Source organism: Rhopalosiphum maidis, chromosome 3, assembly GCF_003676215.2.
Source record: "Rhopalosiphum maidis isolate BTI-1 chromosome 3, ASM367621v3, whole genome shotgun sequence".
Lineage (NCBI taxonomy): Eukaryota > Metazoa > Arthropoda > Insecta > Hemiptera > Aphididae > Rhopalosiphum > Rhopalosiphum maidis.
The window spans coordinates 33,788,197-33,815,089 of NC_040879.1; the positions used below are offsets into that span (position 1 = coordinate 33,788,197).

The following is a 26,893-nucleotide window of genomic DNA, read 5'->3' on the forward strand; positions in this document are numbered from 1 at the left end:
TAGGGCAACGTTTACAAATTGCTTGTATGATACGAAACTATGAAAAGAAATCTATTTGTATTATTATCGTTTAGGTATAATATAATATGTATTGAATTATTTTGTAAACATTGCTCCGTTGGCATATGGCCGCATGACTTCAATATTCTTATGGAAATGTATAAAATTATAATATGCAGTCAGTCCGCTATCTAGGCAGTTGTTTTATATGTCTATTATTGTCTATATGGTAAACACAGATATATTGTAAGTATAATGGAAATAAATGTCATTTTTGTCATGGGTACATTATGATTTTTTTTTTAAATTCGTTATAATATATTATAGATGAAAAAATTATGATTGTATTTTTATTTTTACTATTAATATGTTCATTCTTTGTATGCCCGAAGAATTTTCTGCTGCTGTATAAGTTTATCAACCCCTATACGAATTGCTTGTATAAAAGATTACAATAATATCTATTACCTAATTAAATTTTCCTAAAGGTACCTACTTAGCTGTATCTGCAATTTGCAATTGATACAGACACAATTATATCAGTGGGATTTTAATTTAAAATTTATTTATCATTTTTTATTTTACTCGTATCATTATGTATTATTAATATTTTATTCGCTATATTTTTTATTGCTTTATTATTAACAGGAAATAATGATATAATTGCCCTACTATACTATTCATTATTGATAATTCTTTATCTACTACTACTACTAGGTATATGAAAATATCAGTTTTTATTTCATATTTTAGATTTTGAGTGGAGTAATGAATGTATTAATAAATTGATTTTACTGTGCGTGTTTATTTAATATTAATTTTTGTTTTATTTATAATTAATTTGTATCTGTGTATCTGTCACCGCCAATTATTGGAGAAGTAAAAATTATTCAATATATTTTCAAGAAGAAAATTGAATCCAAAATTAACCTAGAGAGAAAGGGTCAAAAATAAAATAATTCTATACAAAGTATTTTTCTTATAGAGAAAAACAAAACAAAAAAGTTACGTACCAATTATAATTTTTATGGAAAACGTGCAGGTATGTTGTGTTTTGTTATACCAACGACCTACCTAATAATTCTATATAGCAAAAACCGGAAATATTTGATATTTTAGCAAATATTTATATTAACATTTTCTATAAGTACCTACATTGCTACATAACCACATAGGTAGTATAATTTTTAAAATATAAAACAGGATCTATTGCACAAAATTTGATTTTGTTTTTTTTTTATAATTCAAAATTGAACACAAATATATAAAGAATTGAAGTATTCATCAAACGTTTATATTACCGTTTTTTAGATGTGGTATAATTTTCAAAATATTTTATGCTGTTATTAGGTCGTATGAACATATTAAATTGTATACATATATATATTTAAATGTTTGATTTTAAATATAATTATTACCTGAAAATGTAATTCGAAGTTCCACATAAGTTGTTTTTAAAGCAATATAAAAGTAATAATAATATAATATAGGTGTATAAAATATTTTTTTTATGAGCGTTTAAATTTTAAATTCTTATCAAATTTGTCAAAATCAAAAATATCAAATATATATATTTACTATGTTCATAACCATGAACGCCCGCAGGAAATTTATGAGAAAGAGACATAATGAAATCAAACACCAAAAAGTACGTTAAAAAATATATTCCTTACAAATTAAAAAAATGTGTTGGAATTATATATGCTATTTATTCGTTATTAAATAAAAACTGTAGTCTTCTTGGTTGTTCTATAGTTCTATTGCAAATCTTGTTATTAAATGTTCAATGAATTTTTCTTTTCTTATATTAACTCTGTTGCGATGAACACTTGACATGCATAGGCCATTTAATCGGTCTTCACCTGTCGTAGACCAAACTACCGAAGCCAAGTTTTAACTCTTTATATAAAGTACTAAATTGTTCAGTCGAAAACTTGTAGCTGGTAAAGATAGAAAAATTTCTAATGCAATTGTAATGCCAAGGAAAAAATATTTTGCTATGTTCTAGTAAATCTATTAAAAATAAATGTATTTTGATAATTTTATTTTTTTTACGAAATCCTACTTTAGTATCTTATGGTAAATTTTCAATCAAAAATGTCAAACGCATCTATAATTATAGCACAAAATGAGCCAAAATATTTTTAAAATTATGTCATATTTAAAAAATACCTATATAAATATTTATTAAAAATTTTAAGTTTTTACGGTTATTTATTGCTAAATTACAACAAAATATGATTTTATGGAAACATTTTCTACCAGAAAACACTCTTGCAGAACACAGTTGAAGATGGAAACATTTGAAACATTTTCTTCAACTACAAAACATGTATTACCTATAACATAGTCACATTATAACACACAAAAATAAAAAACATAAAATACACATCATTGTAATATCGATACATCACTCCGCTCAGAATCTCTAACAAATACTGAAATAGTGAAATATAATAGGAATTATAAAATTGATGACATTTTATATAGAGCTGTGATTATATTCAGCTTGAACTTTTTTTTACATTTAATTCAATATACTACATATATTGATACATCCTATATATCATATACTCATATGACATATATACGTGTAATTATTTGATTCTTAAGAGTAAAGGTATATAAATAATAAATTACTGACTACTGGGTATGTTAAAGTTGAACTATCTAGTATCTACCGACTATTTTTCCTAATTTCCTATATGACCACTGAACTATAATTAATGGTACTATTAACTTAGACACTATTAGTACCAATATGGCAATATATATAGTAATACCTACATAGCTAGGTATATATTTAAATTGTAATAAATCGTTATTTTACGTGATTTCGTAAAAAATTAAAATTCATACGCTCATAACAATTTTTCTAGATTGACGCCGGAGTTTTTTTTTACAGTTGTTTAAAGAAAAAGTTATGGATAACCTTGTATTGGGTTTTTTTAACCTTAGGTGTAAATTACAATAATTTTACGAATTTTCAATCTTAGTATTTCTTGCGAATTTTCGCGATTTTGATATACTTCATAAACATTTGAACTTTAAATGTTTATAAACAAAGATTGTGACTAACGATTTTTTTTTTATTACGATAAGTACAACTTATAATAAACCTTCTATTAAATTTTAAAGATTTTTTGGAATGCCAAATTTTTTTATCAGCATTTCAAAAACAACTTATAAAAATCGAAAATTTCAATTGTCTATGAATAGCTCAAAAAGAGTCAAAATATTTTGAAAATTAATCGTAAATAGAAAACGGTAATATAAACATTTGGTGAAAATTTCAAGTATTTACAATAATTCGTTTTTGAGTTAGGTACAGCAAAATGAAAAAATCTATTTTGTCAAAACTGGTTATGCGTAAAAATTATCGTTTTTCCGTTATTTTTTTAGTGTTTTTCCTGACGCTTTTGAAAACTATTAGAAATTCATTTTTGACGCCCCCAATGTAACTACATTAATTTTCTTTTTCAAAGAAGGGCTGAAGTCAAAAATCAAAGCACTATTACTAATCCAAAACTTGACGAGACACAAAAAAAAAACATACATTATTGTAAAATCAATACATTTTTCACTCCGTTCAGAATCTAAAACTAATAAAAATTAAAAATTTCTGATGCCTATAAAATAACTCAAAAAGTTAAAAGAAAACTTTGAACAGTTTATCCTAAATAAAAAACGATAATATAAATATTTCATGTATTTACAGTTGTTTGTTTTCGAGTTAGATCAAAAAAACCAAATCGATTTGGTCGAAAATTGGATTTGCATAAAAATCTCGTTTTTCCTGATTATAAAAATTAGCAATGAGTTTTTAAGTTTGACCTTTCCAAAATACTTTCATTTTTGAAAATCACACCATTTTATCGACAATTTTTCATCTTTTTAACTTTTATAATTTAAAAAAAAAAATAACATCATCGTAAAATCAATACATTTATCGCTCCGCTGAGAATCTAAAATAATGAACGTCATCACGTCGATGATAATAATATAACATTTCGTGGGTTTCGGCTGGTTGATAAGGAAAACCCACGACGTCGTTGGCGATGGTCAGTAAGTCAAAACTATGACAATATTATAATATGCAAGTTGTCAGTGGTTGTCTGATAAGAAAGAGTAAAAAAAAAAACTAATAATAATAATTTCAATCGAAGTATCACTAATTAATTAATAATCATCGTGTCAAGCTGAAAAGAGAATACTCCGCGCCACCGTCATCCGCCGATAATATTAATATAATCGTGTATTTGACATTTGTGCCGTTGTGTCGTCGTCAACATCTCGCGGTCACCAATAGGCTCTAATTACAGAATTTATTATCGCCTTGGTCGTCACTGGTTAATTCGTTATTACATTATAAAATTTTTTACATTCCTGTCGTCGTCCGTTGAGTTTATTTTTATTTAACAAAATAATAAAATAAATATCATAATTTTCGAAAGTTCAAAGCACGGCCGATCTATCAGTTTATCATCCCTACGATTTTCCCTGATTTGATATAAATATTTTCGTGACAATTTTATCACTGGCCGAATTTATAATTTTTATTTATTTCGATTTTCGTGTCACTCGTTTGTGTGGTATGAGTATTATACTAATCTGTTACTTGTTAGTGGGATCATCTAACCCGATTGGCGATCGCCAGCACTCGTAAAGTCGTAATTAAATAAGTAAATAACATCCAATTCAATTATTATCGATACAAATAACAACTTTATATTGTGTTATTATTAATTATTTATATTTCATTGATTTACTGCTGTGCCTGTGCGTCAAGCGCGACTACGATCATTCGCCATATTGATCGCGTAACGCGTTATCAATATTTTATTATTATTGTGCTCGGTGTTTGTTTTGGGTTTCGCGCCGACCAGCCAGCCACACACCGACACCGCACGACGGACAAGTGTGAAGTGATAAAAAATAATAATTTGCTGTAACACACTAACACGACAACGGAGCTCGAAACGCAGCCGCCGCCCGCCGTATACGGTAGACGGAAGTCCTTTTTACGACTTTGTTTCTATTCTACTTTAGTATTTCGTAGGCCGTTCTTGTTTGCGGCGGTTTCCTCTGTCGGCCGCGTCTGTCACCCTTGTCGACGCAGTTAGATAATAATAATAATAATAATAATAACAATAGCTGTTGTATTGTATTTTTGTTATTGCTGATTGCCGATCGTGAAAAAAATGCCGGACACGAAACCACTGTTGGACAACGGCGATTTGACCGCTCTAAAAGCGTCGGAAGCAGGTAAATGGATCTGATTTTAATTTATTCGTCAGATACTCTGTTTTTTTCTCCATTTATCTTAAGTGTGCGAAAACCACAAAGGCTATAATGGTTGCATGTTAATATAATAACATCATGTGTATCAGGTAGTGTACATGTATAATCTGTCGATCAATAGGTGTAGTAGTGTTTGTTCGATTAAACTTAGAAAAGTTCTTTGCAAGTTACTTTTTTCTATATTCTTTGTATAGATTTCATCATTATTGACACAAGACTATTGGGCCTTTTTAGGTATTACTCTACTAGTTGTATTTAACATTATGTTCGTAAACATTTTTTGTTCATAGTTATTTTTTATTGTACGTTCAATTCTACGTATAATTATATTATATTATACTAAGATAATAGTTTTTCTTTCAATTATGAATTCATATAACAAAGATACACAAATAGTGATTGTAAAGCTGTTTACGAGGTATTTTTTTTTTACCTCAAACATTTTTAATTTTTAAGTTATTTACTTAAAAATCATGTTTTTGAATAAGTACTTAAATTAATATATAATTCAAAGAATATTCTATAACAATATATACTTTCCTTTTCTGAATGAGAACCTTCAAAGTGCTTCTTAAAAATTGTGATTTTAATTTCAATTTAAACTCATTGAAATTAAAATTTAATATTTGCTGGTTCTAAGGATAATTATCATATATATTGATTTTTACATTTAATATAAAAATATGTAATATTTAGTCTAGAGTAACTGCTCAGATAAATCTGACAAATTATAAAATGCTAATATATTATTATTAATTACTAAAATATTCAAATCATCAATGTCCCGATATTTTTAAATTATAAATTATTATTATTGGCTCTTAGCCCCTCAGTAATTCTTAAACATAGTCTAGTACTTGTTTGATTTATGTAGATAACTACTTATAAATTAAAATCATCTTAAACAAAAAACTATTGAAATCTCGTGCAAGTTTCAGTTTTTTAATTTGGTTTACTTATTGGTTTTTTATATATAATATGTATAATTTTTTTGTTTTACAACCGATAAAGCACTATAAAAATATACAATAGAATGTCATTAAAGTCTGTGACCAATGTGACATTCTATTGTTTAAAAATGTATAAAATAAATAATTAACCTTTTTGTTTTATTTTGAACCTATCAGTGGCATAGTGTGGGTTTTGAGAAAATGCAAGCAGAAAAACTAGTATATTGTAAATTTATTAATATATTTTTACAATTAATTAATAAAAAACAAATGTACAACTCTTTTAACTTAATGGCATCTAAATTGAAAAATAAACTGTCTGATTTATGCAAAGTCATAAGTGTTTACAAATACACGGTGGTTCGACGCACAAATATCAAGTATTAGTAGAATGAAAATAGATTTTCCACCATCAGATGTGATAACTGACAAATGCATCATTGTCGTATTCGTTAAGATTGTTATCTTATCTTTTTAAACATAATTATCAAAGATTATTAATTATTAGATTATTACTCAAAGATTTAATTTGAATTATAATCATAATAACATAAGCTTTTTATTTTTTTAAGTAATAGTCGTGTTTACAGTTTTTACATGCAAACTATGCCCCTGGAACCTAGGTAGGTATGTACAATAATTGAATCAAAAATTTGGTTGGTAACATATTGGTTTATAATTATAAATTAGTTAATTTAATATACAACTACACTCATTTTTTATTCTTTTAAATATAAAAATAATATGATATAATAACATAATAATAATGTTTAATATATTAATATAATTTTCTATATTTGAGAAACTTTAATTTAAACATTTTGTTGAATTTTAAACTACATTTTTACTTATGTTGAGTAAAAAATATATCAGTAAGTTTAAAAAATTTTAAAAAGTATTTAAATGTTAAAAACTATGACTATTATTTAAATATTAATTATTTTATATGTGTCTGATGTTATTCAATGTATATATTCGTCAATATTTTGAATTAGATGGGAGTTTTCAAAATTTTTGTTCAAATATCTTGACCACATTAGAAAATTAAGTTCTTATAGTTTGACAGTTTGTCTAATAGAATGAAGTGCATGTGTAAGACATGTCATCATTTCTTCAACGGGTAAAAAATATTAATTGTCACTGTGGATTTCAACATAGAAAAAGATAAAGATTTCAGATCATCAAACTTATGAAAATATATTAATTTAATTTGAAATTATTGTTAAGAATAGCTAATTTAAAACTTGTATAGTTGAGAAATATGTAAAATAAATGTAAGCTTATATTTTTGTGAATCTTATGATACAACTTTATATTTGATCAAGTTGGTTAGTCATATTTTATAAAAAATAAACATACAGTGGTGCGTTAATTATCTGCATTAATTGGGACCAAAGGAAGTGTGAATAATCGATTTGTGCGGATAATCAAACAACCATTGAAAATTTTAATATTAATTTAAAAACTAATTTACTATATATAATACTAAATAAATTATTCATATATAATATAAAAAATATAATAAAAATATAATGTATTATATGTAGTGGTGTATGAATTTATTTTCGTTTTCTTATTGATAATGTGAATAAAGCTTATGGGATATTTTTATTATAAATTAGTTAAAGCTGGTAAACTAAATTTTACTAAAGTGTATAAGTACAATGTAAAAGTCAATATTAAATTACAATATAGTTGTCTTATACTATAAAATTAAATTCCACTAACTAATATTAATTTTAAATTACTTATGTGTTTTCTGTAACTAAATACATTTATTAATACCTGATTTAATAAATATGTTTTATAAACATTTTATAGGTATATAAAAAAATATTTTACATTTATTAACTGATGTTGATATATTGTTTTTTTTTAACATTTTTCACATTAAAAAAGTCTTAAATGCCTGTTTACACATAACTACTCACTTTAAGAAAAGACCTCAGTAGCAAACAGCTTACATCTGACATCAAAATAACAACATCAGTCCATTCTCCTCACCTAGTCAATGATATACACTTGCTGTGTCGTAAAGACACACCTCTGCACATAATTTGGCTACCAAGGTTTCTTCTTAACATAATAGAGTATAGTTTTAAATGTTTTATAACTAATTATTCTTTTTAAGTGGATAAAATTTAGAGTACCTACTAAAATATTTGTTAGGTATTTTAATATACATTTATGATATATATATTTACATATATTTAGTTATATTGGAATGTATGCATAACTTTTTATGTACAATATACAATTAATTATACTATTTTTTAGATTCTCCTTCATCATCCATTATTGATTCCAATACATTATCTACTAATGTACCAAATGAAAATTCAGATTTTACAGTTCCTGAGATGGGACCTGAAAATGCTGCCTCTAAAGTGACGTGTAGAGTTTGTCAAGAAATGATTGATGTTATCGGTAAAAGGGAACAACATGTTGTAAAATGTAATCGCTGCAATGAAGCTACTGTGAGTAAAATTAAATTGATTTTGTTAACTGAGAATTTGAATTTACAATATTATGTATTTTTGTATATTATATTATATAAATGTAAAATGTTATAAACATAAAATGTACATTTTAAAAAAACATTTCATAATTTAAATTATAATTACAAATTTTAGCCAATAAGAAGTGCTCCAGCAGGCAAGAAATATGTACGCTGTTTGTGCCATTGTCTTTTGATTTGCAAAAGTACATCACAACGTATTGCTTGCCCCCGTATAAACTGCAAAAGAGTTATAAACTTGGCGCCAAGTCCTGTAACACCACCGATTCCTCAGGTTCCAGGAATGTGTCGTGTTACTTGTGTGCACTGCCAGGATACATTCCTTGTAAGTGCTAAAAATATTTAAATAATTTTATGACTACTTTCAATATTCTGAACTGAAGATTATTTTAAGTAAATTATAAATTATAAAATTATTAGGTGATAACTATAGGTATTAATAAATACTTTATTGTTAATTTATTATAATAATTACTTTTTGAATTACAGTATTAACATTTTAGTGGATAGTCAAATACTTGTTTTTGTAAAAAATGCAATTTTTTATTTTATATTTAATTGTTTATACTGTTTATTATTTAAATTATTTTTGAGCTTATTTAACCTAGAAGAAGTGTCGAGTTGCAAAATGCAATGAGTGGTGCTGTTTTGGGTTTTTAACCCATTTATAAGTTATTTTTATGTATAATTATTTGGATATATGTATTATTATATATTATATACTATAGTAGAGATTTCAAAACTCATCCTCACTAGCTAACAAATAATACATAATCTTTATAGACAAAAATGTGTTCTGTTAATAGGAATCCAAAAAAAAAAAAAATCAATAATTTTATTATTAATTAAAACAAATTTTAAAGAATGAGTAAATAAATAAATTAATAATTAATTACTCATCCGAATGTGATTGGGTTTATAGAACTTGTGACTGATTATCGAAATAAACATTTACCATGACAAAATTAATAGATAATATTCATCTAAAACTATGTAAAATTGTAATTTTATACAAGTACATAAAGTATTGCTAATTACCAATATGTTAAGCAATGTTTTAATAACATAATGACTAAAATAATAATTTTGGTTATTAAGATCAACAACACTCTAGTTAAACTCTGTCTAGAATAATACCCATGTTATTATTAAATAAGAAAAAAGTAATTTTATATTTTATATTATTTAAATTTGATTAATTATTATTCAAATTATATTTCAGTTTAACATGTTACAAAATGCATTGGCTAGATGTCCACATTGCCGTAAAGTGTAAGTAACCTTTTGTTTTTTTTTCTAAAAAATAAAACTGATATTGCATTTTTTATAATATTTGTTACCATTGGTTATAGGTCTTCTGTTGGTCCTGAATTTGCCAAAGCAAAAGCCATATTTTTCCTCATATTATCTGTTATACTGTTTATTATTGGTGGGGGTGTTGTATTCTTTACATACTCAAATGCAAAGACTCACAACGGTTATTTCATTATTCATATTGGTTAGTATTGAAATAAAATATATTAAAACATAATTCTGGTCTTATAATGTTGGTATATTATATTGTTTCATAGGAATCCTCATGTTAACACTTTTAGCACTTTGGAAATGTTTATACTATTGCCGAATTAAAGTCAGCTCAATCGATGGACCTGTTTAAAAAATAATAATAACTTGTATCATTAGAATATTGGTCATTTTAAATGTTAAAAAAAATTATTTTATACTATGGTAAATAATTATTGTAGTTTTATACCACTTGTTTTTTTTTTTTTTTTTTTTTTTTTAATATTAAATGTATTTGTTGAATCTTATAATACGAAGAAAATGATTCTATTTACAAGTGTACACTTGTGCAGTGATGTTGAATAATAATAATAATTCCATATTATTACTATTTTTGATGACCATAATCTTCTATTTTAAGTAAAACAAAAAAAAATAAAGGATTAAGACATTCTTCTATCTAACATTTATAAAATGCATGTCTATTTCAGATAACTTAAATTCAATAATTAAATTATATTATCTATTATCTAAAAAAAAAATATTATGATTTTTTAAACCTAATTGCTGACAAAAGGTATCAATAGACATTATATTTATTATATACTATTTTCTACGCATCTTTTGTTCATACTTATTATTTGGTTTATGTAATTTTATGCTGAATAATTTATATATCATTATTTTAATATAATTGTAATTATTATTAACATTATACTTGTACTGTATTCTATATATATATATAAAAAAAATCTAGTTGAAAATTATTATTAAATTACAATATATATATTTTGATGACGAGTGTTATTTATTATTGATAATGGTTTATTAACATATTACTATATTAGTTATGCTAATATAATTCATAAATTTGACTAGTAAGTGTTATCATTCACCAGCTGAGTTAGAATACACCCTATTACTGTTTTTATTATAATTTAATTTGGTATTTTGAAAGTTATTTTTTTTAAACTATTTAATGATGTTTTAGTAGCAAAAATTTTTGCAGACACAATGCAAATTGTATATTTATGAAACTATTGTTAGAACTTGAAATTATTATATAAAGAAAAATCACTAATATTAGTAATATTAATGAACAAACTATAGGAGTTTATTCAGTTGAGATGACTTATGAATAATATAACTACATTACCTATGTTATTTAGGTTAGTACTTGTGTACTGCTACAAAAACTTGGGACTCTATTGAAAGGATATAGTATCTCTATCTTATTTATTCTATTTTAGTTTTAGGACAACGCAAGTGATACAACTGTGCTCACCAAATATTTTATTGCCTAGCTTTTAAAATATGTTGTGTATACCAATCAGTAGAAATTCATTATATTTTGTCAAGATAGTATGCATGATACCTATGGTCAAGAAGTATTTGTTTTTAATTTTTGTGAATAGGAAAAAAAAAATTACCAGATAGTAATACAGTATACTTCAAAGTATTCTTGAAATTTGAATGTAAATTCTTAGCTACGTTGTATGAGTGACATAACAACAAATCTGATACCTAAAAATTACTTTTAACATAGCATAGAAATTTCTCATTATTTGTGTAATACTTAATTAAATTATAGCCAGATTAACAATTTCTCTAGTCATTAAGATTATACAGTAGCCCACGACAAACTATATTCTGTATCTAATCTATGAGTTCTTTATCATAATAATATGTTATAAAACAATAAAAAATACAGAATACGAGGACGTGCCGATAACATCACATCATTAGTATTTTCTTTTTTTTGTAAGCCTATGGTGTATACCGTATTACTATATATAGGATAAAATAGTTTTCCAAAATTTGCAAACTGTTTAATAAGTAATCATTTCTACTCGTTTTAAAAATAACTCTTCAAAGGAAAACCAGTGACATTTTATTGATATATAGATGACTGAAACAAAATAATGTGTGAGGTGATGGTTCAAAAAGAAAAACACAACAATTAAAATAAATATATATTAGTATATTTAGAAAACGAACAGAGCGTGGAAAATGGAGGGAAAAAAGTATATACTTCTATGTAATAATTGCAATGGTAAAAATTAATAATACTTAACTTAATGATTTGTGTGTAGTGTGTGCTACAAAATTACAAAATACTATAAATTGTTTGTATTGAACGAAAAAAGGGTTTAGCTTCATATTTCTGGCGGTCAAGTATGAATAAACTTAAAAAGAACATGTTTCTAAGAAAAAAAATACAAACAAAGTCAATTTTTTTCAAACCTTTTTCCTACCCACGTATTTTTTATGGAATGAACCATGATAACAGTTTGTTTAGAACCGCCAGTCTTATCAATAGATAATTTGACGTCATACTGTTTGTGCGTTGTACCCGAAAAACACGGTTTTGTACTTTGATAACGCGTAACGGTTATATTATTTTTTTCGTGTAATTACTCATACTAATACTAATAATTAGACATTTCTTTTAGTGATATGGTGTGTTCAGTGATCGCCGTTTCGTTCCAATCGTTTCATTCGATTGTCTGGTAAACGTGCGTGTGGTGTGAACAAAATACAGTCTTGTAAATAAGTCTCCGTTAGTTATTAATTATTATCATTAGCATCATCATAATTACTATTTTTGTTATTTATTATAATTTATAATCGCAACTCTCAAGTGTGAACAACTTGGACGCTTGTCCATTATCAAGTAAGTCTGTTTTATAGTTTACACTAACCTGTCTATTGCTGTCTTAGGTACTTTTGTTTATCGTTTAGTGGGATTTGGTTTATTATTGTGACACTACGAATGTACGTTTTATTACAAACCATTTTTATTATTTTCAATAATATGTTTGTTGTAATGAAATTAACTATTTTGCATTTTTGACTGTTTCTTTATTATTAACCTATGTTGTGTCAAATTACAAAATTGTTTCAAATTCCAAATTAAATCTACTGTTATATTTAAAATTTACTCAGAGTATTATTTGTGATAGGTAGGGAACGGATTTTATTGTAAATACATATTTTTATTGGAATGTGATATTTTAAATCTGATAAAAAATGTGTATGATTTAGATCATTCTAATTGAAATAAACCCAAATTTATTTTACATATTTTTACATATTTGGTAAATAAGTACATATTTTAGTAATTTTTGATTTTTTCATTGATTCTTGACGACGTTTAACATCATCTGCTTCGTCTAAAACAACAAGATATGTAATTTTTGTCAGAGATATTTTAATAGGAAAAATTCAACAAGAATCTCAGGAAATTGAATACACTCCTTCTGATATAGTGAATAAGAATTATGCTCCTATCACATTTGTTGATGTGAAACGGTATTTTAACCAACAAAAGTATTCCAAACCGTCGTATTTTTTTATTTGCAAACCTATAACAACATTTTGTGTTTCTCATTGTTAATTTTATATACCTACATCATTTGTTTTACTTTTATTCAATATTTGTAATTATGAAATATTTATTTTTTTGTAATTTTCAATATTTACATAATTTGGATTTTTTATTCCATATTTTAAGAAAATTAATACATATATTGATTTATTTATTACAATTAAATCTGTTCTCTAGCGATAGGTAAATAATGTATTCTTACGACTACTCAATTTACCATACGCTCTGATTAACTATTTTTGAAAGTATAATTATTCATTCTTTAATACTTATCTATCACCATTTTGTGTAGGTACTACCTAACCATAAAATAGTATAAATATAAGTAGGTTAGATGTATATACTTTATGTAAATTAATTGGAAAGTCAGTAACTGTAATTTGAAAAATAATGTATATATTGTTGTGCAGTTTTTTCAATGTAATATATTGCTAATAGTCTACCTTATATAATAGTATAATTTAGTTTTACAATGGTTTAAAATAAAAATAAGTCAAAAACCACTTGAATTTTTTTTTGATTTTTTTCAATTTTTTCTATAATTATAATCAGGGCGACTTATAGCATTTAAAATCATTAAAATGAGTGCTTATAAACATCATTATAAGCAGTCAAATAAGCATTTAAAATACTTAAATTTGAGCAAAAATATTTAATAATAATAAAAAAAAACTTTCTTTTTACATGATAAAGCAGTTACTAAATTTAATTTGTAACTGTGCTAAAAATAATATAATTAAAGATTACAAAAATATTGAAACAAAATGATAAGGAAAAGTTTCTAACTAAAAAATCAAAAAAAAAAAAAAATAAACAAATCTTTATATTATAAAAAAAACTTCACTTTTGATTTTCCCTTATTGTTTATAGATTTTCTGAGGATCTTCTGAAAAAATCATAAAAAGTAAAAAACTGGTTAAAAAGCAAAAATAATCAGAAAAACTGGAAATAAGCATCTTTTTAAAAATCATTGAAAAAAGTAATAAAAAGCATTTTCAAATTTCATAATTAAATGTGTTGTAACATGACATACACTTTCATAGCATTCTACTACATTACTAGTCAATCTATAAAAATAAGCAAATGCTTTAAGTCCCTAGCCTTGATTATAAAGAAACAGGCTATTTAATTTTAAAATAGCTATTTTGTAAAGTTTTTTATTTGTAATGAAAAAAATTTAATTTTGAAATCAGTTTTGAATGAAACAAAAGAAACTTATTAAAATAAAGCATAAAATTATAGTAAAATTGTATAGTTTTGGTAACTATAATGTTAAGTAATCCAAACCACAATAAAGAATAGGTATACTACTAAACAATTTTTAGTTATTTGGAAAAAATTAAAAAAAAAAAAAATTTTAGCGGTTTTTGACTTTATTTTATTTTAGATAGACTGTTGTAAAATGTAGACTATTAGCCATTATATTACATTGAAAAAAACTGCACTACATTTAGTGCTTTTTTCAAATCTTAGAAACTCGTATAGAAGCAAAATAGTATGCAAGAGTTTTACAAAATAACAGAAATTTGTATAGCATATCTAATTTAATATTTAAGAAATTAATTAATTATTTATTTATAATGATTTTAACTTAGAAATTTAAAAAAAATAATACATTTTATCATGATGCTATAATTGTTAAACCTAATGTTAATAAATCAATAAATTATTTTTTACTTATATCTAATAATGATAATTAGGTAGATATATCGATAAATTAAAACATACAGCTTAAACAATTTAGATACATAACTAAAAAAAAAATCTGATTAAATATCAATTTATTGTAAGTAAAAATATATTAGCAGCTAAATTTAATTACTAATTTCTATATTATAAAACAACAGACCAATAAATAATGTCTGCAAATTTATCAGTATACAAAATACTATAAGTTATTATTTTGGTAATAAGTATTACCTTAACCTTTTGAGCATCTTTATGATGAAATTGAATTATTTTAGTATCAAAACTTTTACATTTTGATACATCTGTAATAACAACTAAACTAATTGGATTTTAATAATAGATGGTTTTTTTTTATCATTAAAATAAATCAAATTGTACTTTATGTTTTTAAAATTTTATTTCAGAATGCCACCCATCACTCGACATCAGTTAAAAAAAACCGGTTTAAAAACTGAACCTTATTCTAAAGAGAATCGTCCATTAGATAGAAGAGCTGCTTTGTTAGATCTTATAACAAATAATGTGAGTAGTTTTTCATTTTGTCTTTTATCTTATTATTTATACATTTTAAAATTATAGACAAGTTTTTGTTTTGGAATAACAAGTTATGATCATTATATTATATATATTATTTAGTTATATAATTAAATAAGATTAACGATTTTTTATAGAATTAAAATGTTTAGTTTAAGTAGTTAATTTAATTAACAATGATAATATTTTGTAAATCGTCATTCTGATAATCTAATTTGTTTGTTAAAACAGATGAAAGTTATAAAGAAAATAATGAACTACCACTCATTGTTAAATGAGTGTTGTTAATATTATTCTAAACAATTTTTAAGAAAGATTACAATTACAAAATATCCATTGTTTCAGCAATTAAAATTCAAGTTTTCTAACTAATTTAACCATTATTAAAATAAGACTGATATAATTAAAAATTATTAAGTAAATAATAACAATTTTTTAGAATATATTGTTTGAGGTATAAAGTATTTTAATTGAAATAAATTGTAAATACATTTAAAATAACTTATAATAATAAATAAATGTGTTTGCTGTTGGATTTAATTTTATTATAATACCAGTTAAAATATTGATAATCATATAAAAAAGTCACGTGACTTTATGACAATTTAAAATAATAATACTTATACATTAAAATGAGCTTTTAATTGTTTCTATACTAGACAAAAATATTTCAGATTAACATACAATATTTTAAAATGTAAGTTCTATATTATTTATATTTATAAATACATAAACATAGCTATAAAACACTATCAGCAAAGATAATTGTAAGTGCACTCAAATTCAAAAATAGGTACAATTTTTGATTAATTTACTAAAAAACTGCATAATTAGTATGAATTTATAAACAGACCTATTGACCATTAAACAACACCAAACTTATTGTTTTTATAGGGGTTTTATTAATGAAAACTTCATTTAGATTTAAACATGTACTTGTATGAACTATGAACATATTATATATTGATACATAAACTTGACATAACTTGATACATATTATTTTACATCAAAAACTTTGTTTAAAAAAAATTTATTTTTTATTTTGTTATAATTCAAAAACAAATGACCATAGAAACTTAAAATTTTTACTAAGTGTTTATATTATAATTTTCTACATTTAGTATAATCAGGACTCGATTTAGAGTCTTGTGGCCTCTCTTTGACAGTTACTTAAGTAGAACCCCTCTTTGTTATAATATCAAATTATAATTTTGTCCTGTACAAAGACAAACCAGTAGTGGGGGCGAGCTGTGTGTGACGGCTGGCCAGTTTGCCAACTATTGGTTTATTGACTATAACGTTAAATTGTATTCAGATTCAGACTTGTGTAATATCTTATTTTGCTTTACGAGTGACATCATAATGCAACTTGGAAGCAAAACTTAAAATGGAACGCTATTATTGACACCAATCAAAGTTAAAATATTAATATAATATGTATAGTAGGTACAATATTATGTACTCATGAGCTATTAAACATTTAATTTTATAGGAAGATATGATTATTTACAACATAATTAGGAAAGTAGCGAGAATTAGCAATAAATCTGTATTATTGTTAGCCGTGAATGTTTTAAATTTATATATATATTTTTTTTATTATTTATTCTTCAAGAAAATAATGGGCCCCACTGAACATATTCATGTGGGAGCCCATGAGTTTACAGTTTAATTACAATTCAATAATTACTAAATATAAAATTAAGAGATTACAATTTGAAATAAACATTTTCACATAATTAAAATATCAGTATAGATAAGTACATATCTTTTCTTTGTTGATATAATATAATATTATAATGTATAAAAAATTGATTAATTAAATAATACATATTCATAATACTAAATTTATCAATAATTACTAAAATAAATTAATTAATATTAGTAAATAATACAATAATCTTATACATTTATTGTGAGTCTGTCATTTATATTTTGTTCTTGTAGTAACTAAAGTGTAATTTTTTTTTTAAGAATCTAGAAAGAGTTGCTTTGTTTAATTTCTAACGGTAATATATTGTAAATTTTTGGACTGATATATAAGTATGTGGATTGTGTTAATTTTTTGTGCATAGTTGGTACTTTGATATTAGATATTTGTTGACTATTATGTTCATGTTCAGTTTTAAAAGTTAGGGTATTTTTAACTATATAAATTACCGAAGCTTTATAAAATAATTTTTTCATTGGTAGTACATTCATATTATTGTATAAGCATTTTTTGTGGTATCTTGAGTGTTTTTTTAGAATAATTTTTAGTATTTTATTTTGTATTTTTTTTAATGGATCAATAGTTGTTTCATATGTACCTCTCCATATAGAAATACCATAATTAATTATGGATTCTATTAATGCTTGATAAACTACTCTAATTTTCTTAAATTCTAAGTAATTTGTTAAATTTTTAAATGCATACATTATTTTTCTTAGTTTATTTGTTACAAATGTTATTTGGTCATTTCATTTAAGGTTATAAGTTTTAATATAGAAATGTGTTATAACTAACGTTTATACCTAAATATTTACAGTTTTTAACTATTTTTTCAAAGGTTTTGCATGTACATACATTTTGATTTTGGTTTAAAAACTTATTCTTGTGTATACATAGACTTGTTTTATTTGGTTGATTCAAATTAACTATGTAATGTGGTATTATGTATGTTTTTCTAAATTTAGAAATAAATTATTTTCACATAGCCACTTTTGGATTTTACTCAAGTCAGAATGTACATTAGCAAATACTTCATCCCAGGACTGGCCTTCAATAAAGAGTACTATATCATCTGTATAACTATTTTTCCATATGTATTCAAGTAATTAATTTGGTTTATATGCATATTAAACAATGTGGGCGATAGAGTTGTCCCTTGAGGTACACCACTCACTATTAAAGTTTCTTCACTTGATTTATTGTTTATTCAAACATGCTGTTTTCTATTTATTAAATATGAACTTAACAAGTTGTAAGCTGTACCATTGATACCAAATGTGTTAATATTTCTTAGTAATATTTTATGATTTATAGTATCAAATGCCATATTACCTGGTGACTACAGTCCTAGGGTATAAAGAAATAATTTATATAATATTTTCCCCAGGAATTTAAAGATAAAATTTATTATAATAAATCAGTAACACTAAATTTTGTTAAATTTGTGTACAATAACTTATTTTTCATGTGTCTATTAGAAAATTAGGCAATTGTTTATTTATATATTTTTTTATAAATGATGATAAAAATGTAAAAATGAGTAAAAGATGGTTGAAAATTTAGTAGGAGGTTCCTAATAAGTTGTTCATTTCAAAAATATCAAACTACAAATTATTTTGTAGTTAAAAAATTTTCAACATATGTTCATACTAGCATTTCCTACACATATTATAATTTTCTAAGTATTTTTAATTTTTTTGAATACTTAATAGATATTTGAAATTTTTTTATGATTCTTTATGAATATCAATAAAAAAATATACATCACCAAAGAACTTGAAAATTTAATACAAGGGTCCTATAAGTAGTTATTTTTGGATTTAAAAATATTGTGTATGGAAACTTGAAACACTTATATTAATATATTTTACTATAAACAATTCAATTTTCTAAATGTTTATATTAATGTTAAGGTATGGACTATTTATACAATAGCTTAATTATACAATTCTAAGATAAGTTGGTATTGATTCAAAAGTTAATAACAATAATATATGGAATTAATTTAAACTATTTTATTAATTAATAATGAATTTTGAAAATATGTATTCAAATTTTTAGAGGATTCAATACTGACTTATTCTGTTTTTGTCTATCACTTTTTACAAAATTGGATACCTATTTAAACAAAAATTAATGATTTTATTTATTTTATTGTAACATAAGGATATTATTAATAGGGATTTGAAAATTGTTATCATTACTCACTACTTATATACAATTAAATTTTCATAATATTTAGATTAATTAAAATGTATTTATGCCATGATTGTATTTATATTGTTCTATGTATTAACCCATTATCACTTTAATTTGTATTAAGAGGATGCTACACCCACACGTGTTATTTCCATCTTAAAAATGTATAACATGTCAAATTTTTGCTCAGTGGGATCAATTTTTTGTGTTTAGCTTAAATATTAAAGTGAAATGACTTATTATCAAACTTTAAAGTGAGAACATTATCAATGTTCTCTCATCAGCTTTTTACAGTATTTTAATTTTTAAGCGAGTTGTAAGTATGTAAATATTTATATTTGAAAATGCTTATAATTCGCTTAAAAATTAAAATATCATTGATAATGTTCTCACTTTAAAGTTTGATAATAGATCATTTCACTCTAATATTTAAGCTAAACACACAAAATTGATCCCACTGAACGAAAATTTTCAATGTTATTTATTATTAACATAGAGACAATATATGCAGGTAGAGTGTCCTTTAACTTATCAGTTAATAACCACTCATAGCATTATATGACATAATATTACTATATAATATTTGCAATTTTTTATTAAAACAATTATAGTTATTTGTTGTTGTTAAAAACATATGAACTGCAAAAACTTAAAACATTTAACTGTTACCTAAGTTATAAGCATTTTATAAAAACTCTTATATTTAGTCAAAAAGCTTGAATATATAAGATAAATTATAAGTTGTTCTTATAGTAATTTAAAATATATCAAAATAGTCATATTTTTTATTATACACATATTTTTAAATTTAAAAAGAAGCAAGATGAATATGTAAATGATTACTAATTAAAAATGCTCTTATCTAGCTCACAAATTAAAATATCGAAAAAGCTAACATTAAGCTTAGACAACATTGATACGTTTAATTTTAATAATAGATCAATTCACTCTTGTATTAAAACTAACATCACATAATTGGATAAAATAAAAATAAAAATAAAATAACAATTTTAGTTATTTGTTGTAATTTAAAAAATATTATTTATAAAGACAAATTTTATAGTTATAGGTGTATGATAAATATATTCTTAAATGATAATGAATGCAATATATATATTTTGGTAAAATTTATTAAAATAATTTAAGTAATGAAAATAAATCACCTTCACTCAATATCATTTAAAAAAAATATATACTAAATGCAATTATTTATTATTGAATTCAAATTTAACTAATCCATTACAGTAACTGCTCAATTACATTGTTTATTTAACATGTATAATACAGCAGAGAATTTTGTTGATTGTATATTATATTACAGTATATTATTATTACTCTTGTAAAGGAAATTGAAAATATTTGTACCTATGTAAAATAGAAATAAAATATAAAAATAATTTTTTTTTTTATTGTAAATTTTTAAATTATAATTTGCCTATTTTAATCTGTTTTAATACTTGTTATTATTAAATTGAATTCATATTTTTTCAGGGTACTAAAACAACTAACAAATTAGAAATTGTCAAAGATGATAATTTTACAAAGACTGAAAAGACATGTAAGGTCACACAAGAAAAAAAAGAAATTTCTCAATCTATTGTTATTAAGAAACCAGAAACCCGTTCAAGTAAAAAAGAGTTAGTATTATTTTATTTATAAATTGTTATTGATTAATAATAAATGAGTAATATAATTGTGTGTATTAAATATTTTTAATTCCTAAATATCTGAATTATATTTATAATAAAAATGTATTTTTTATTTTAATTTCAGAGTTGCACGTTTGTCTTTAAATAGTTCAGAAGATAGTAATCTATTTAAATCAACACTTGAAGAAACAGTATCTTCAAGGCATTCTGCAAAATCTGATGATCTTTATACAACTGCTGTTGATAACACTCACAGCTCCTCTCTTGAAATTAACCACTCAGATTTATATCACTCTGCTGCACAAGAACTGTATGTTAATAATTACTTACCATTTTTTAATTTATAATAATATTGTATTGGTCGTGTTATATTGTAGGAGTGTTAATAGTAATGCAGAAGAAATATTTGAAATAGATCAGGCTAGTTGGAATAATTTCATTTATGTGGGTTGTTATGCGAGAGATATTATAAAATATCTCAGACAAAGAGAAGTTAGTTAAATTTAAATTTTTATAATAAACTATGGAACCAAAAACTATTGCAAAATATATTAATTCATTCTTTCATAGGACCGTTTCATTGTTACTGATTATATTAGTAATCAACCTGAATTAACTGCAAAACACCGAGCAATTGTTGTTAACTGGTTAGTAAGCCTGCAAGAAATGTATGGTTTAAATCATGAAGTGTTGTACATGGCTGTCAAACTAATTGATCTATATTTAATGGAAAATGAAACGTTACAAAATAAATTTCAACTTTTGGCCTCTGGAGCATTATTGTTAGCTACTAAGATTGATGTAAGTAAAAATCATTTTATAATACTTATTATGTAGTCATAACTAATTAATTTTGTTTTTGTGTAGGAGAGAGGGGAGCCAGGTTTTCCATATGACCTAGTCAAACATAGCAAATACATTTATACAGAAGAAGAATTATTTGTTACAGAAAGAGAATTATTTAGAGCTTTAAAGTATGAAATCAATGTTCCTCTTTCTTATGTGTTTTTAAGGCGATATGCTCGTGTAAGTGAATTGTTTGTCATTCATTATTACTAAAATTTTAATTTTCACTTCAATTTTTAGTGTATGAAATGTCAAATGATTTTATTAACATTAGCAAGATATATATTGGAATGCAGTTTGTTAGAATACAAATTTGTGACTTTAAAGGATTCACTGAAAGCTGCAGCATCCTTATACTTGGCATTTAAAATGTGTAATAAAGTAATTGAAACAAAAGAATTCTTAAATATACAGGTAATATTTATATTTTATTAAGAAATAAATAAAAAAAAAATTATATTGAGCTTTATTATTATTATTATTCTACCATAGAAAATCTTAATTATTATTTTTTACTTCAAACTTCCAATTATTAAATGAAATGACAAACAAAATTAAACATCAGAAATTAATATTTAATATATTTTTTAAATAAAATTTTATAATAATTTCAAACTTTATCATTTTTACAAAACATTATTGGCTTGTTATTCTGTAAAAAACTATCATCGATAGAACAACAAAAAATTTTCTTTTGGCAACATTTATGTTGTCCAGTATGTTAGTTAAAATCTACTGGTAAATACTAAAATGCAGTAATCACAGTATGCAATTGGTCGTCTTTATGTACATTGTACAAGTGATCTTATGATCATGTTACAGAAATGCATAATTGCGTTATTTACATGTACTATAACAATATTATGATGCAACGAATGTGCAATATATTATAATCATAACTGTTTATTATATTTCAACACATTATATAAAGTTTAAAATGAGTAATTATAATATAATAAATAACTTAAAATAAGGAACAGTCTAAAGTTGCAAAGAAAAATGCTAACTAGCTTCAAGTATACCCTACTTATTAATCAAATTAATCATATCAAAATTATCTCTGCATTAAATCCTATTACATTAATTAATAAATTGTTTATTTTAAGATTATGAAGTAACGACAATAAAAGAAACAGTAATTGAATTTAACAACATGTTGCATACTCAAACTTCAAATCTGTCTGCTGTTAAACAAAAATATTCGCATGAGTAAATATTATTCAAAAATCTACTTAAGAAAATTGAATAAAATGTTATATTGAAATTATTATATTTTATTTCAGGACTTTTTTCAAAGTTGCTAATAAGTCATTATTAAGCAATTCCAAACTTACTTTTGACTAAACCAGGAATATTTAGCATGTTTGGAAAAAAATGCATTTTTGTTTAGTTATCTACAGATATAATAATCATTGTTTTTTTTTTACTTTATTTTTTTAATAAGGTTTTTTAGACGGGTACACTTATTCAACAAATTACACATATTATATAAAACGTACAATGTATATTATCCATTTAAAATTGTTTTGTAGTTAATCACTTTAGAAATAACTTGAACAATGAAACTATCGTTAATTTATATTTATAATTACTGTTTTAAAATGCTAGAATATACTCAATATGTACTTTATATTATACGTATTACAATTTTTTTTTCACATCAGACTGTTGTACTGATTACACAATAAATGTTTTATTTTTATCATATTGATAAAATTATAGTCTGATGTAAACGAAATTACCTTTAATTTGTATTATTACCTTTCATCCCACATTGATTAAAAGATTGTATGTCGTAGTATATAATATGTATTTTTTTTTCAATATATTGTAAGTAACTATATTATATAAAACTATGGTTGTATTGAACTCCCCTTTTCAGTGTTATATTTTTGGGTATTCATTTTTGTACTTGGGTAACTATTTTGTATTGTTAAATTTAATTTTAATAAAAAAAAAATTAAGTCAATTATGTTGTTAATCAATGACTAGTTTCATTTTATTTTAATCATATTCAATCAAGGAATGGATTTATATGTAAATAAATAAATATTTATTAAAATAAGCTATTTTAAATCTGATAGGAATTGTGCACGTTTCATATTCTTGTTAAAATAACACCAAATTTATTTCATATTTTTTGCACATTTCGTACATTTTTAGTTTCTTTTCTTTTTGCATGTTTGTAATTTATTAGTGGATATATAGTGTGTATACAATAAAATAGATTATCTATGATCTATAATATCAATAAAATTAGAAATTATCACTTATTATTGGTCAGATATAAAAAATTGTCAATGTGTATAATATGTAGGTTAAAAATGTAATCAATAAAGACTGAAGTTATAAATGCTTATTGGTGATATTTTATATTTACGATTTTTTATTTAATATTTTTTTTAATTACAATTTATTAACATCTAATAAAATAAAATGTTTTAAATTATATTTAATTTTAAATCCATATTTTAAAATTATTTATTTGATAATGTGGTTTTATCTATAAATTTAACTCTTGATAACCAAAAATAAAGTAAAAACAATAATATTATAGGTTCTCTCATTCTATTGTTCCTAATTTAAAACTACCTTCCTTTACTCAAAAGTCTAAATTATCCATATTGAAGTAGTAAATTTGACTGGATCTATGGATAATATACCATAACAGTATAATATTTATATTATTGCTATGAATTATATTATCTAATTATATTAGATTTATATTTTATGAACAAATACAATATTCAACATTAGGTACTTTAGTACTTATAGTTTGACTAGTAGTAATTATAGTTAATATTTAATACCAGTAAAATAAACATGAAATGTATTTTATTGGTTTTTTTATATTTTTATGTATATAATACAAATTGTACAATCATTTATTGATTTTTGATTTTTATTTGACTAGCCTAGAAGACAACTACTTATGAGACATATATTGTACAGCATTTTCAAGATTTTTAAATAAAAAAAATCTAAAATTTCAAATGTCTACAAATAGCTAAAAAATTGAAGAATAATATTATGCAGAAATTAATTGATGAAAATTTTGTATTTATGATTTTTTTTAAAAAAAATGAGATTAGATTTTGTTAAAAAATTTGTGTACAACTATAAGTTTTATCTAGTTTTGAAAATTGCTGAGCTTTATACTTTTCAATGTCTAAAACTCAATAGTACCAACTAAATATTTTTTATTAAAAAAAGTTTTCAAAATTAAAGAATGAAGTATTTTTCTGCTCCAAAACATGAAATTGACTACATAATAATATAACATCATTGTAGAGAATAAAAAAAATACAATTCATGGCTCCAGTAAAAATCTATAATTTGAATTAAATTAATGTTAATTATTAATCAATTACAATTTACAACATTGATTAGTATAGTGAAGAAATCTGTTCAAAAGTTTTATTATTGATATAGGACCAGATTTAAAAGGTATATATTTTTATATAGGTATATAATATATTATATAATAGTATATACTACTTATTTACTATTACTATATTTGTAAATTTATATCTACAAATACAATAAGCAATAAGCATAGATCAAAATAGTTATACAATGTATTCTATGCCAAAAGCCCGAAAGTAAATTAAAACAAATGTGCATACATTTACAAGTCCATGGTAGATATAAGATAGGTAACAAATAACATATGATTATAAACGTCAACGTAAAAAATCAAACGCTGAAAGGGAAATTACGCATTCTTTGTAGATCTGTTTTTACTACTAAAGATTACACGGTCCGAGGAAAAATCATTTAGCGGTTAAGTAGTCCCATCGTCTTAAGACACTGACAGTCTACAAATTATCATTGTTTAATGTTGATGCATCATGCTTGGTTTGGTTATATTTGTATATCCGCTTTGATAATAACACTATCTTTCCTGTTAAATAAATATCATTGAACAGGCTCTCGAGGTATATTATAGTGCTACGAGACATAATAATAATTATCATAAGCCGGACTTTCAGCTATACGTTGCCTATGGCAGTGTCGTGTCCAAAAATTGAGTTGGTCCAACTTTAGAAATTTTACATGCCTATAAGAGCGTCGCTCGTTACAGCACAAACGCGCAAAATACGCATGAAACAAAACCGCACACAGATTTTATAATGCTGGATATCCGATATTCCATTACTGTACACAAATTTAGCCATATATTTTTCACGATTATCGTTGCTTATCGATAAATAAATATATTTTAATTAAGATTGTACGTCACATTATTAAGCTTAATTTGTAAAAGATGTAAACGATGTGCACATTTGCAATTGTAGTGAGTTTTCAATCTTCGAACCATCGCACATGACATTTAAAACAAAATAAATATAATGCTTAAGCTTTTTACAAATGATCGTGGAAATACTGGAAATGTGATCAGTAACGAAAAGTCGATAAGTCAATTTAGTATCTATATAAATACTCGCTTTTATTAACAAACTGACTATACAATGAAATATGTTACAAGAACAATTTTAAATTTTAAACCAAACAGCCAATAGGTACCTATAATATTCATACTTAAATTATTACATTTGTTATTACAAATTACTATTACTTTATAAATGCTATTTTTAATCATAA

General features: G+C 23.7%; 2 protein-coding genes across 2 annotated transcripts; both read left to right on the forward strand.

The window, feature by feature from the left end:
* Positions 1-4,136: 4,136 nt before the first annotated feature.
* LOC113556156 (type 1 phosphatidylinositol 4,5-bisphosphate 4-phosphatase) lies at positions 4,137-10,750 on the forward strand. Its single transcript, XM_026960935.1, has 6 exons — positions 4,137-5,265; positions 8,529-8,728; positions 8,885-9,094; positions 9,992-10,041; positions 10,122-10,267; positions 10,341-10,750. Exons 1-6 carry the CDS (start codon positions 5,202-5,204, stop codon positions 10,424-10,426), a joined length of 756 nt encoding a protein of 251 aa, XP_026816736.1. The 5' UTR covers positions 4,137-5,201; the 3' UTR covers positions 10,427-10,750.
* A 1,928-nt stretch (positions 10,751-12,678) lies between these two features.
* LOC113557331 (G2/mitotic-specific cyclin-B3) lies at positions 12,679-23,877 on the forward strand. The gene is given in 11 exon segments (XM_026962793.1): positions 12,679-12,946; positions 15,754-15,871; positions 21,285-21,430; positions 21,567-21,752; positions 21,820-21,934; positions 22,013-22,243; positions 22,310-22,468; positions 22,529-22,688; positions 22,691-22,702; positions 23,395-23,497; positions 23,572-23,877. Coding segments are annotated over 10 exon segments (1,290 nt in total). The 5' UTR covers positions 12,679-12,946; position 15,754; the 3' UTR covers positions 23,633-23,877.
* Positions 23,878-26,893: the final 3,016 nt, after the last annotated feature.

Excerpts from the sequence above, each read along its gene's own strand:
- LOC113556156 (XM_026960935.1), top strand. The coding sequence starts at position 5,202 with ATGCCGGACACGAAACCACTGTTGGACAACGGCGATTTGACCGCTCTA. Across the intron at positions 5,266-8,528 it reads TCTAAAAGCGTCGGAAGCAG|ATTCTCCTTCATCATCCATT; the intron begins GTAAATGGATCT and ends ACTATTTTTTAG. Across the intron at positions 10,042-10,121 it reads TGTCCACATTGCCGTAAAGT|GTCTTCTGTTGGTCCTGAAT; the intron begins GTAAGTAACCTT and ends CATTGGTTATAG.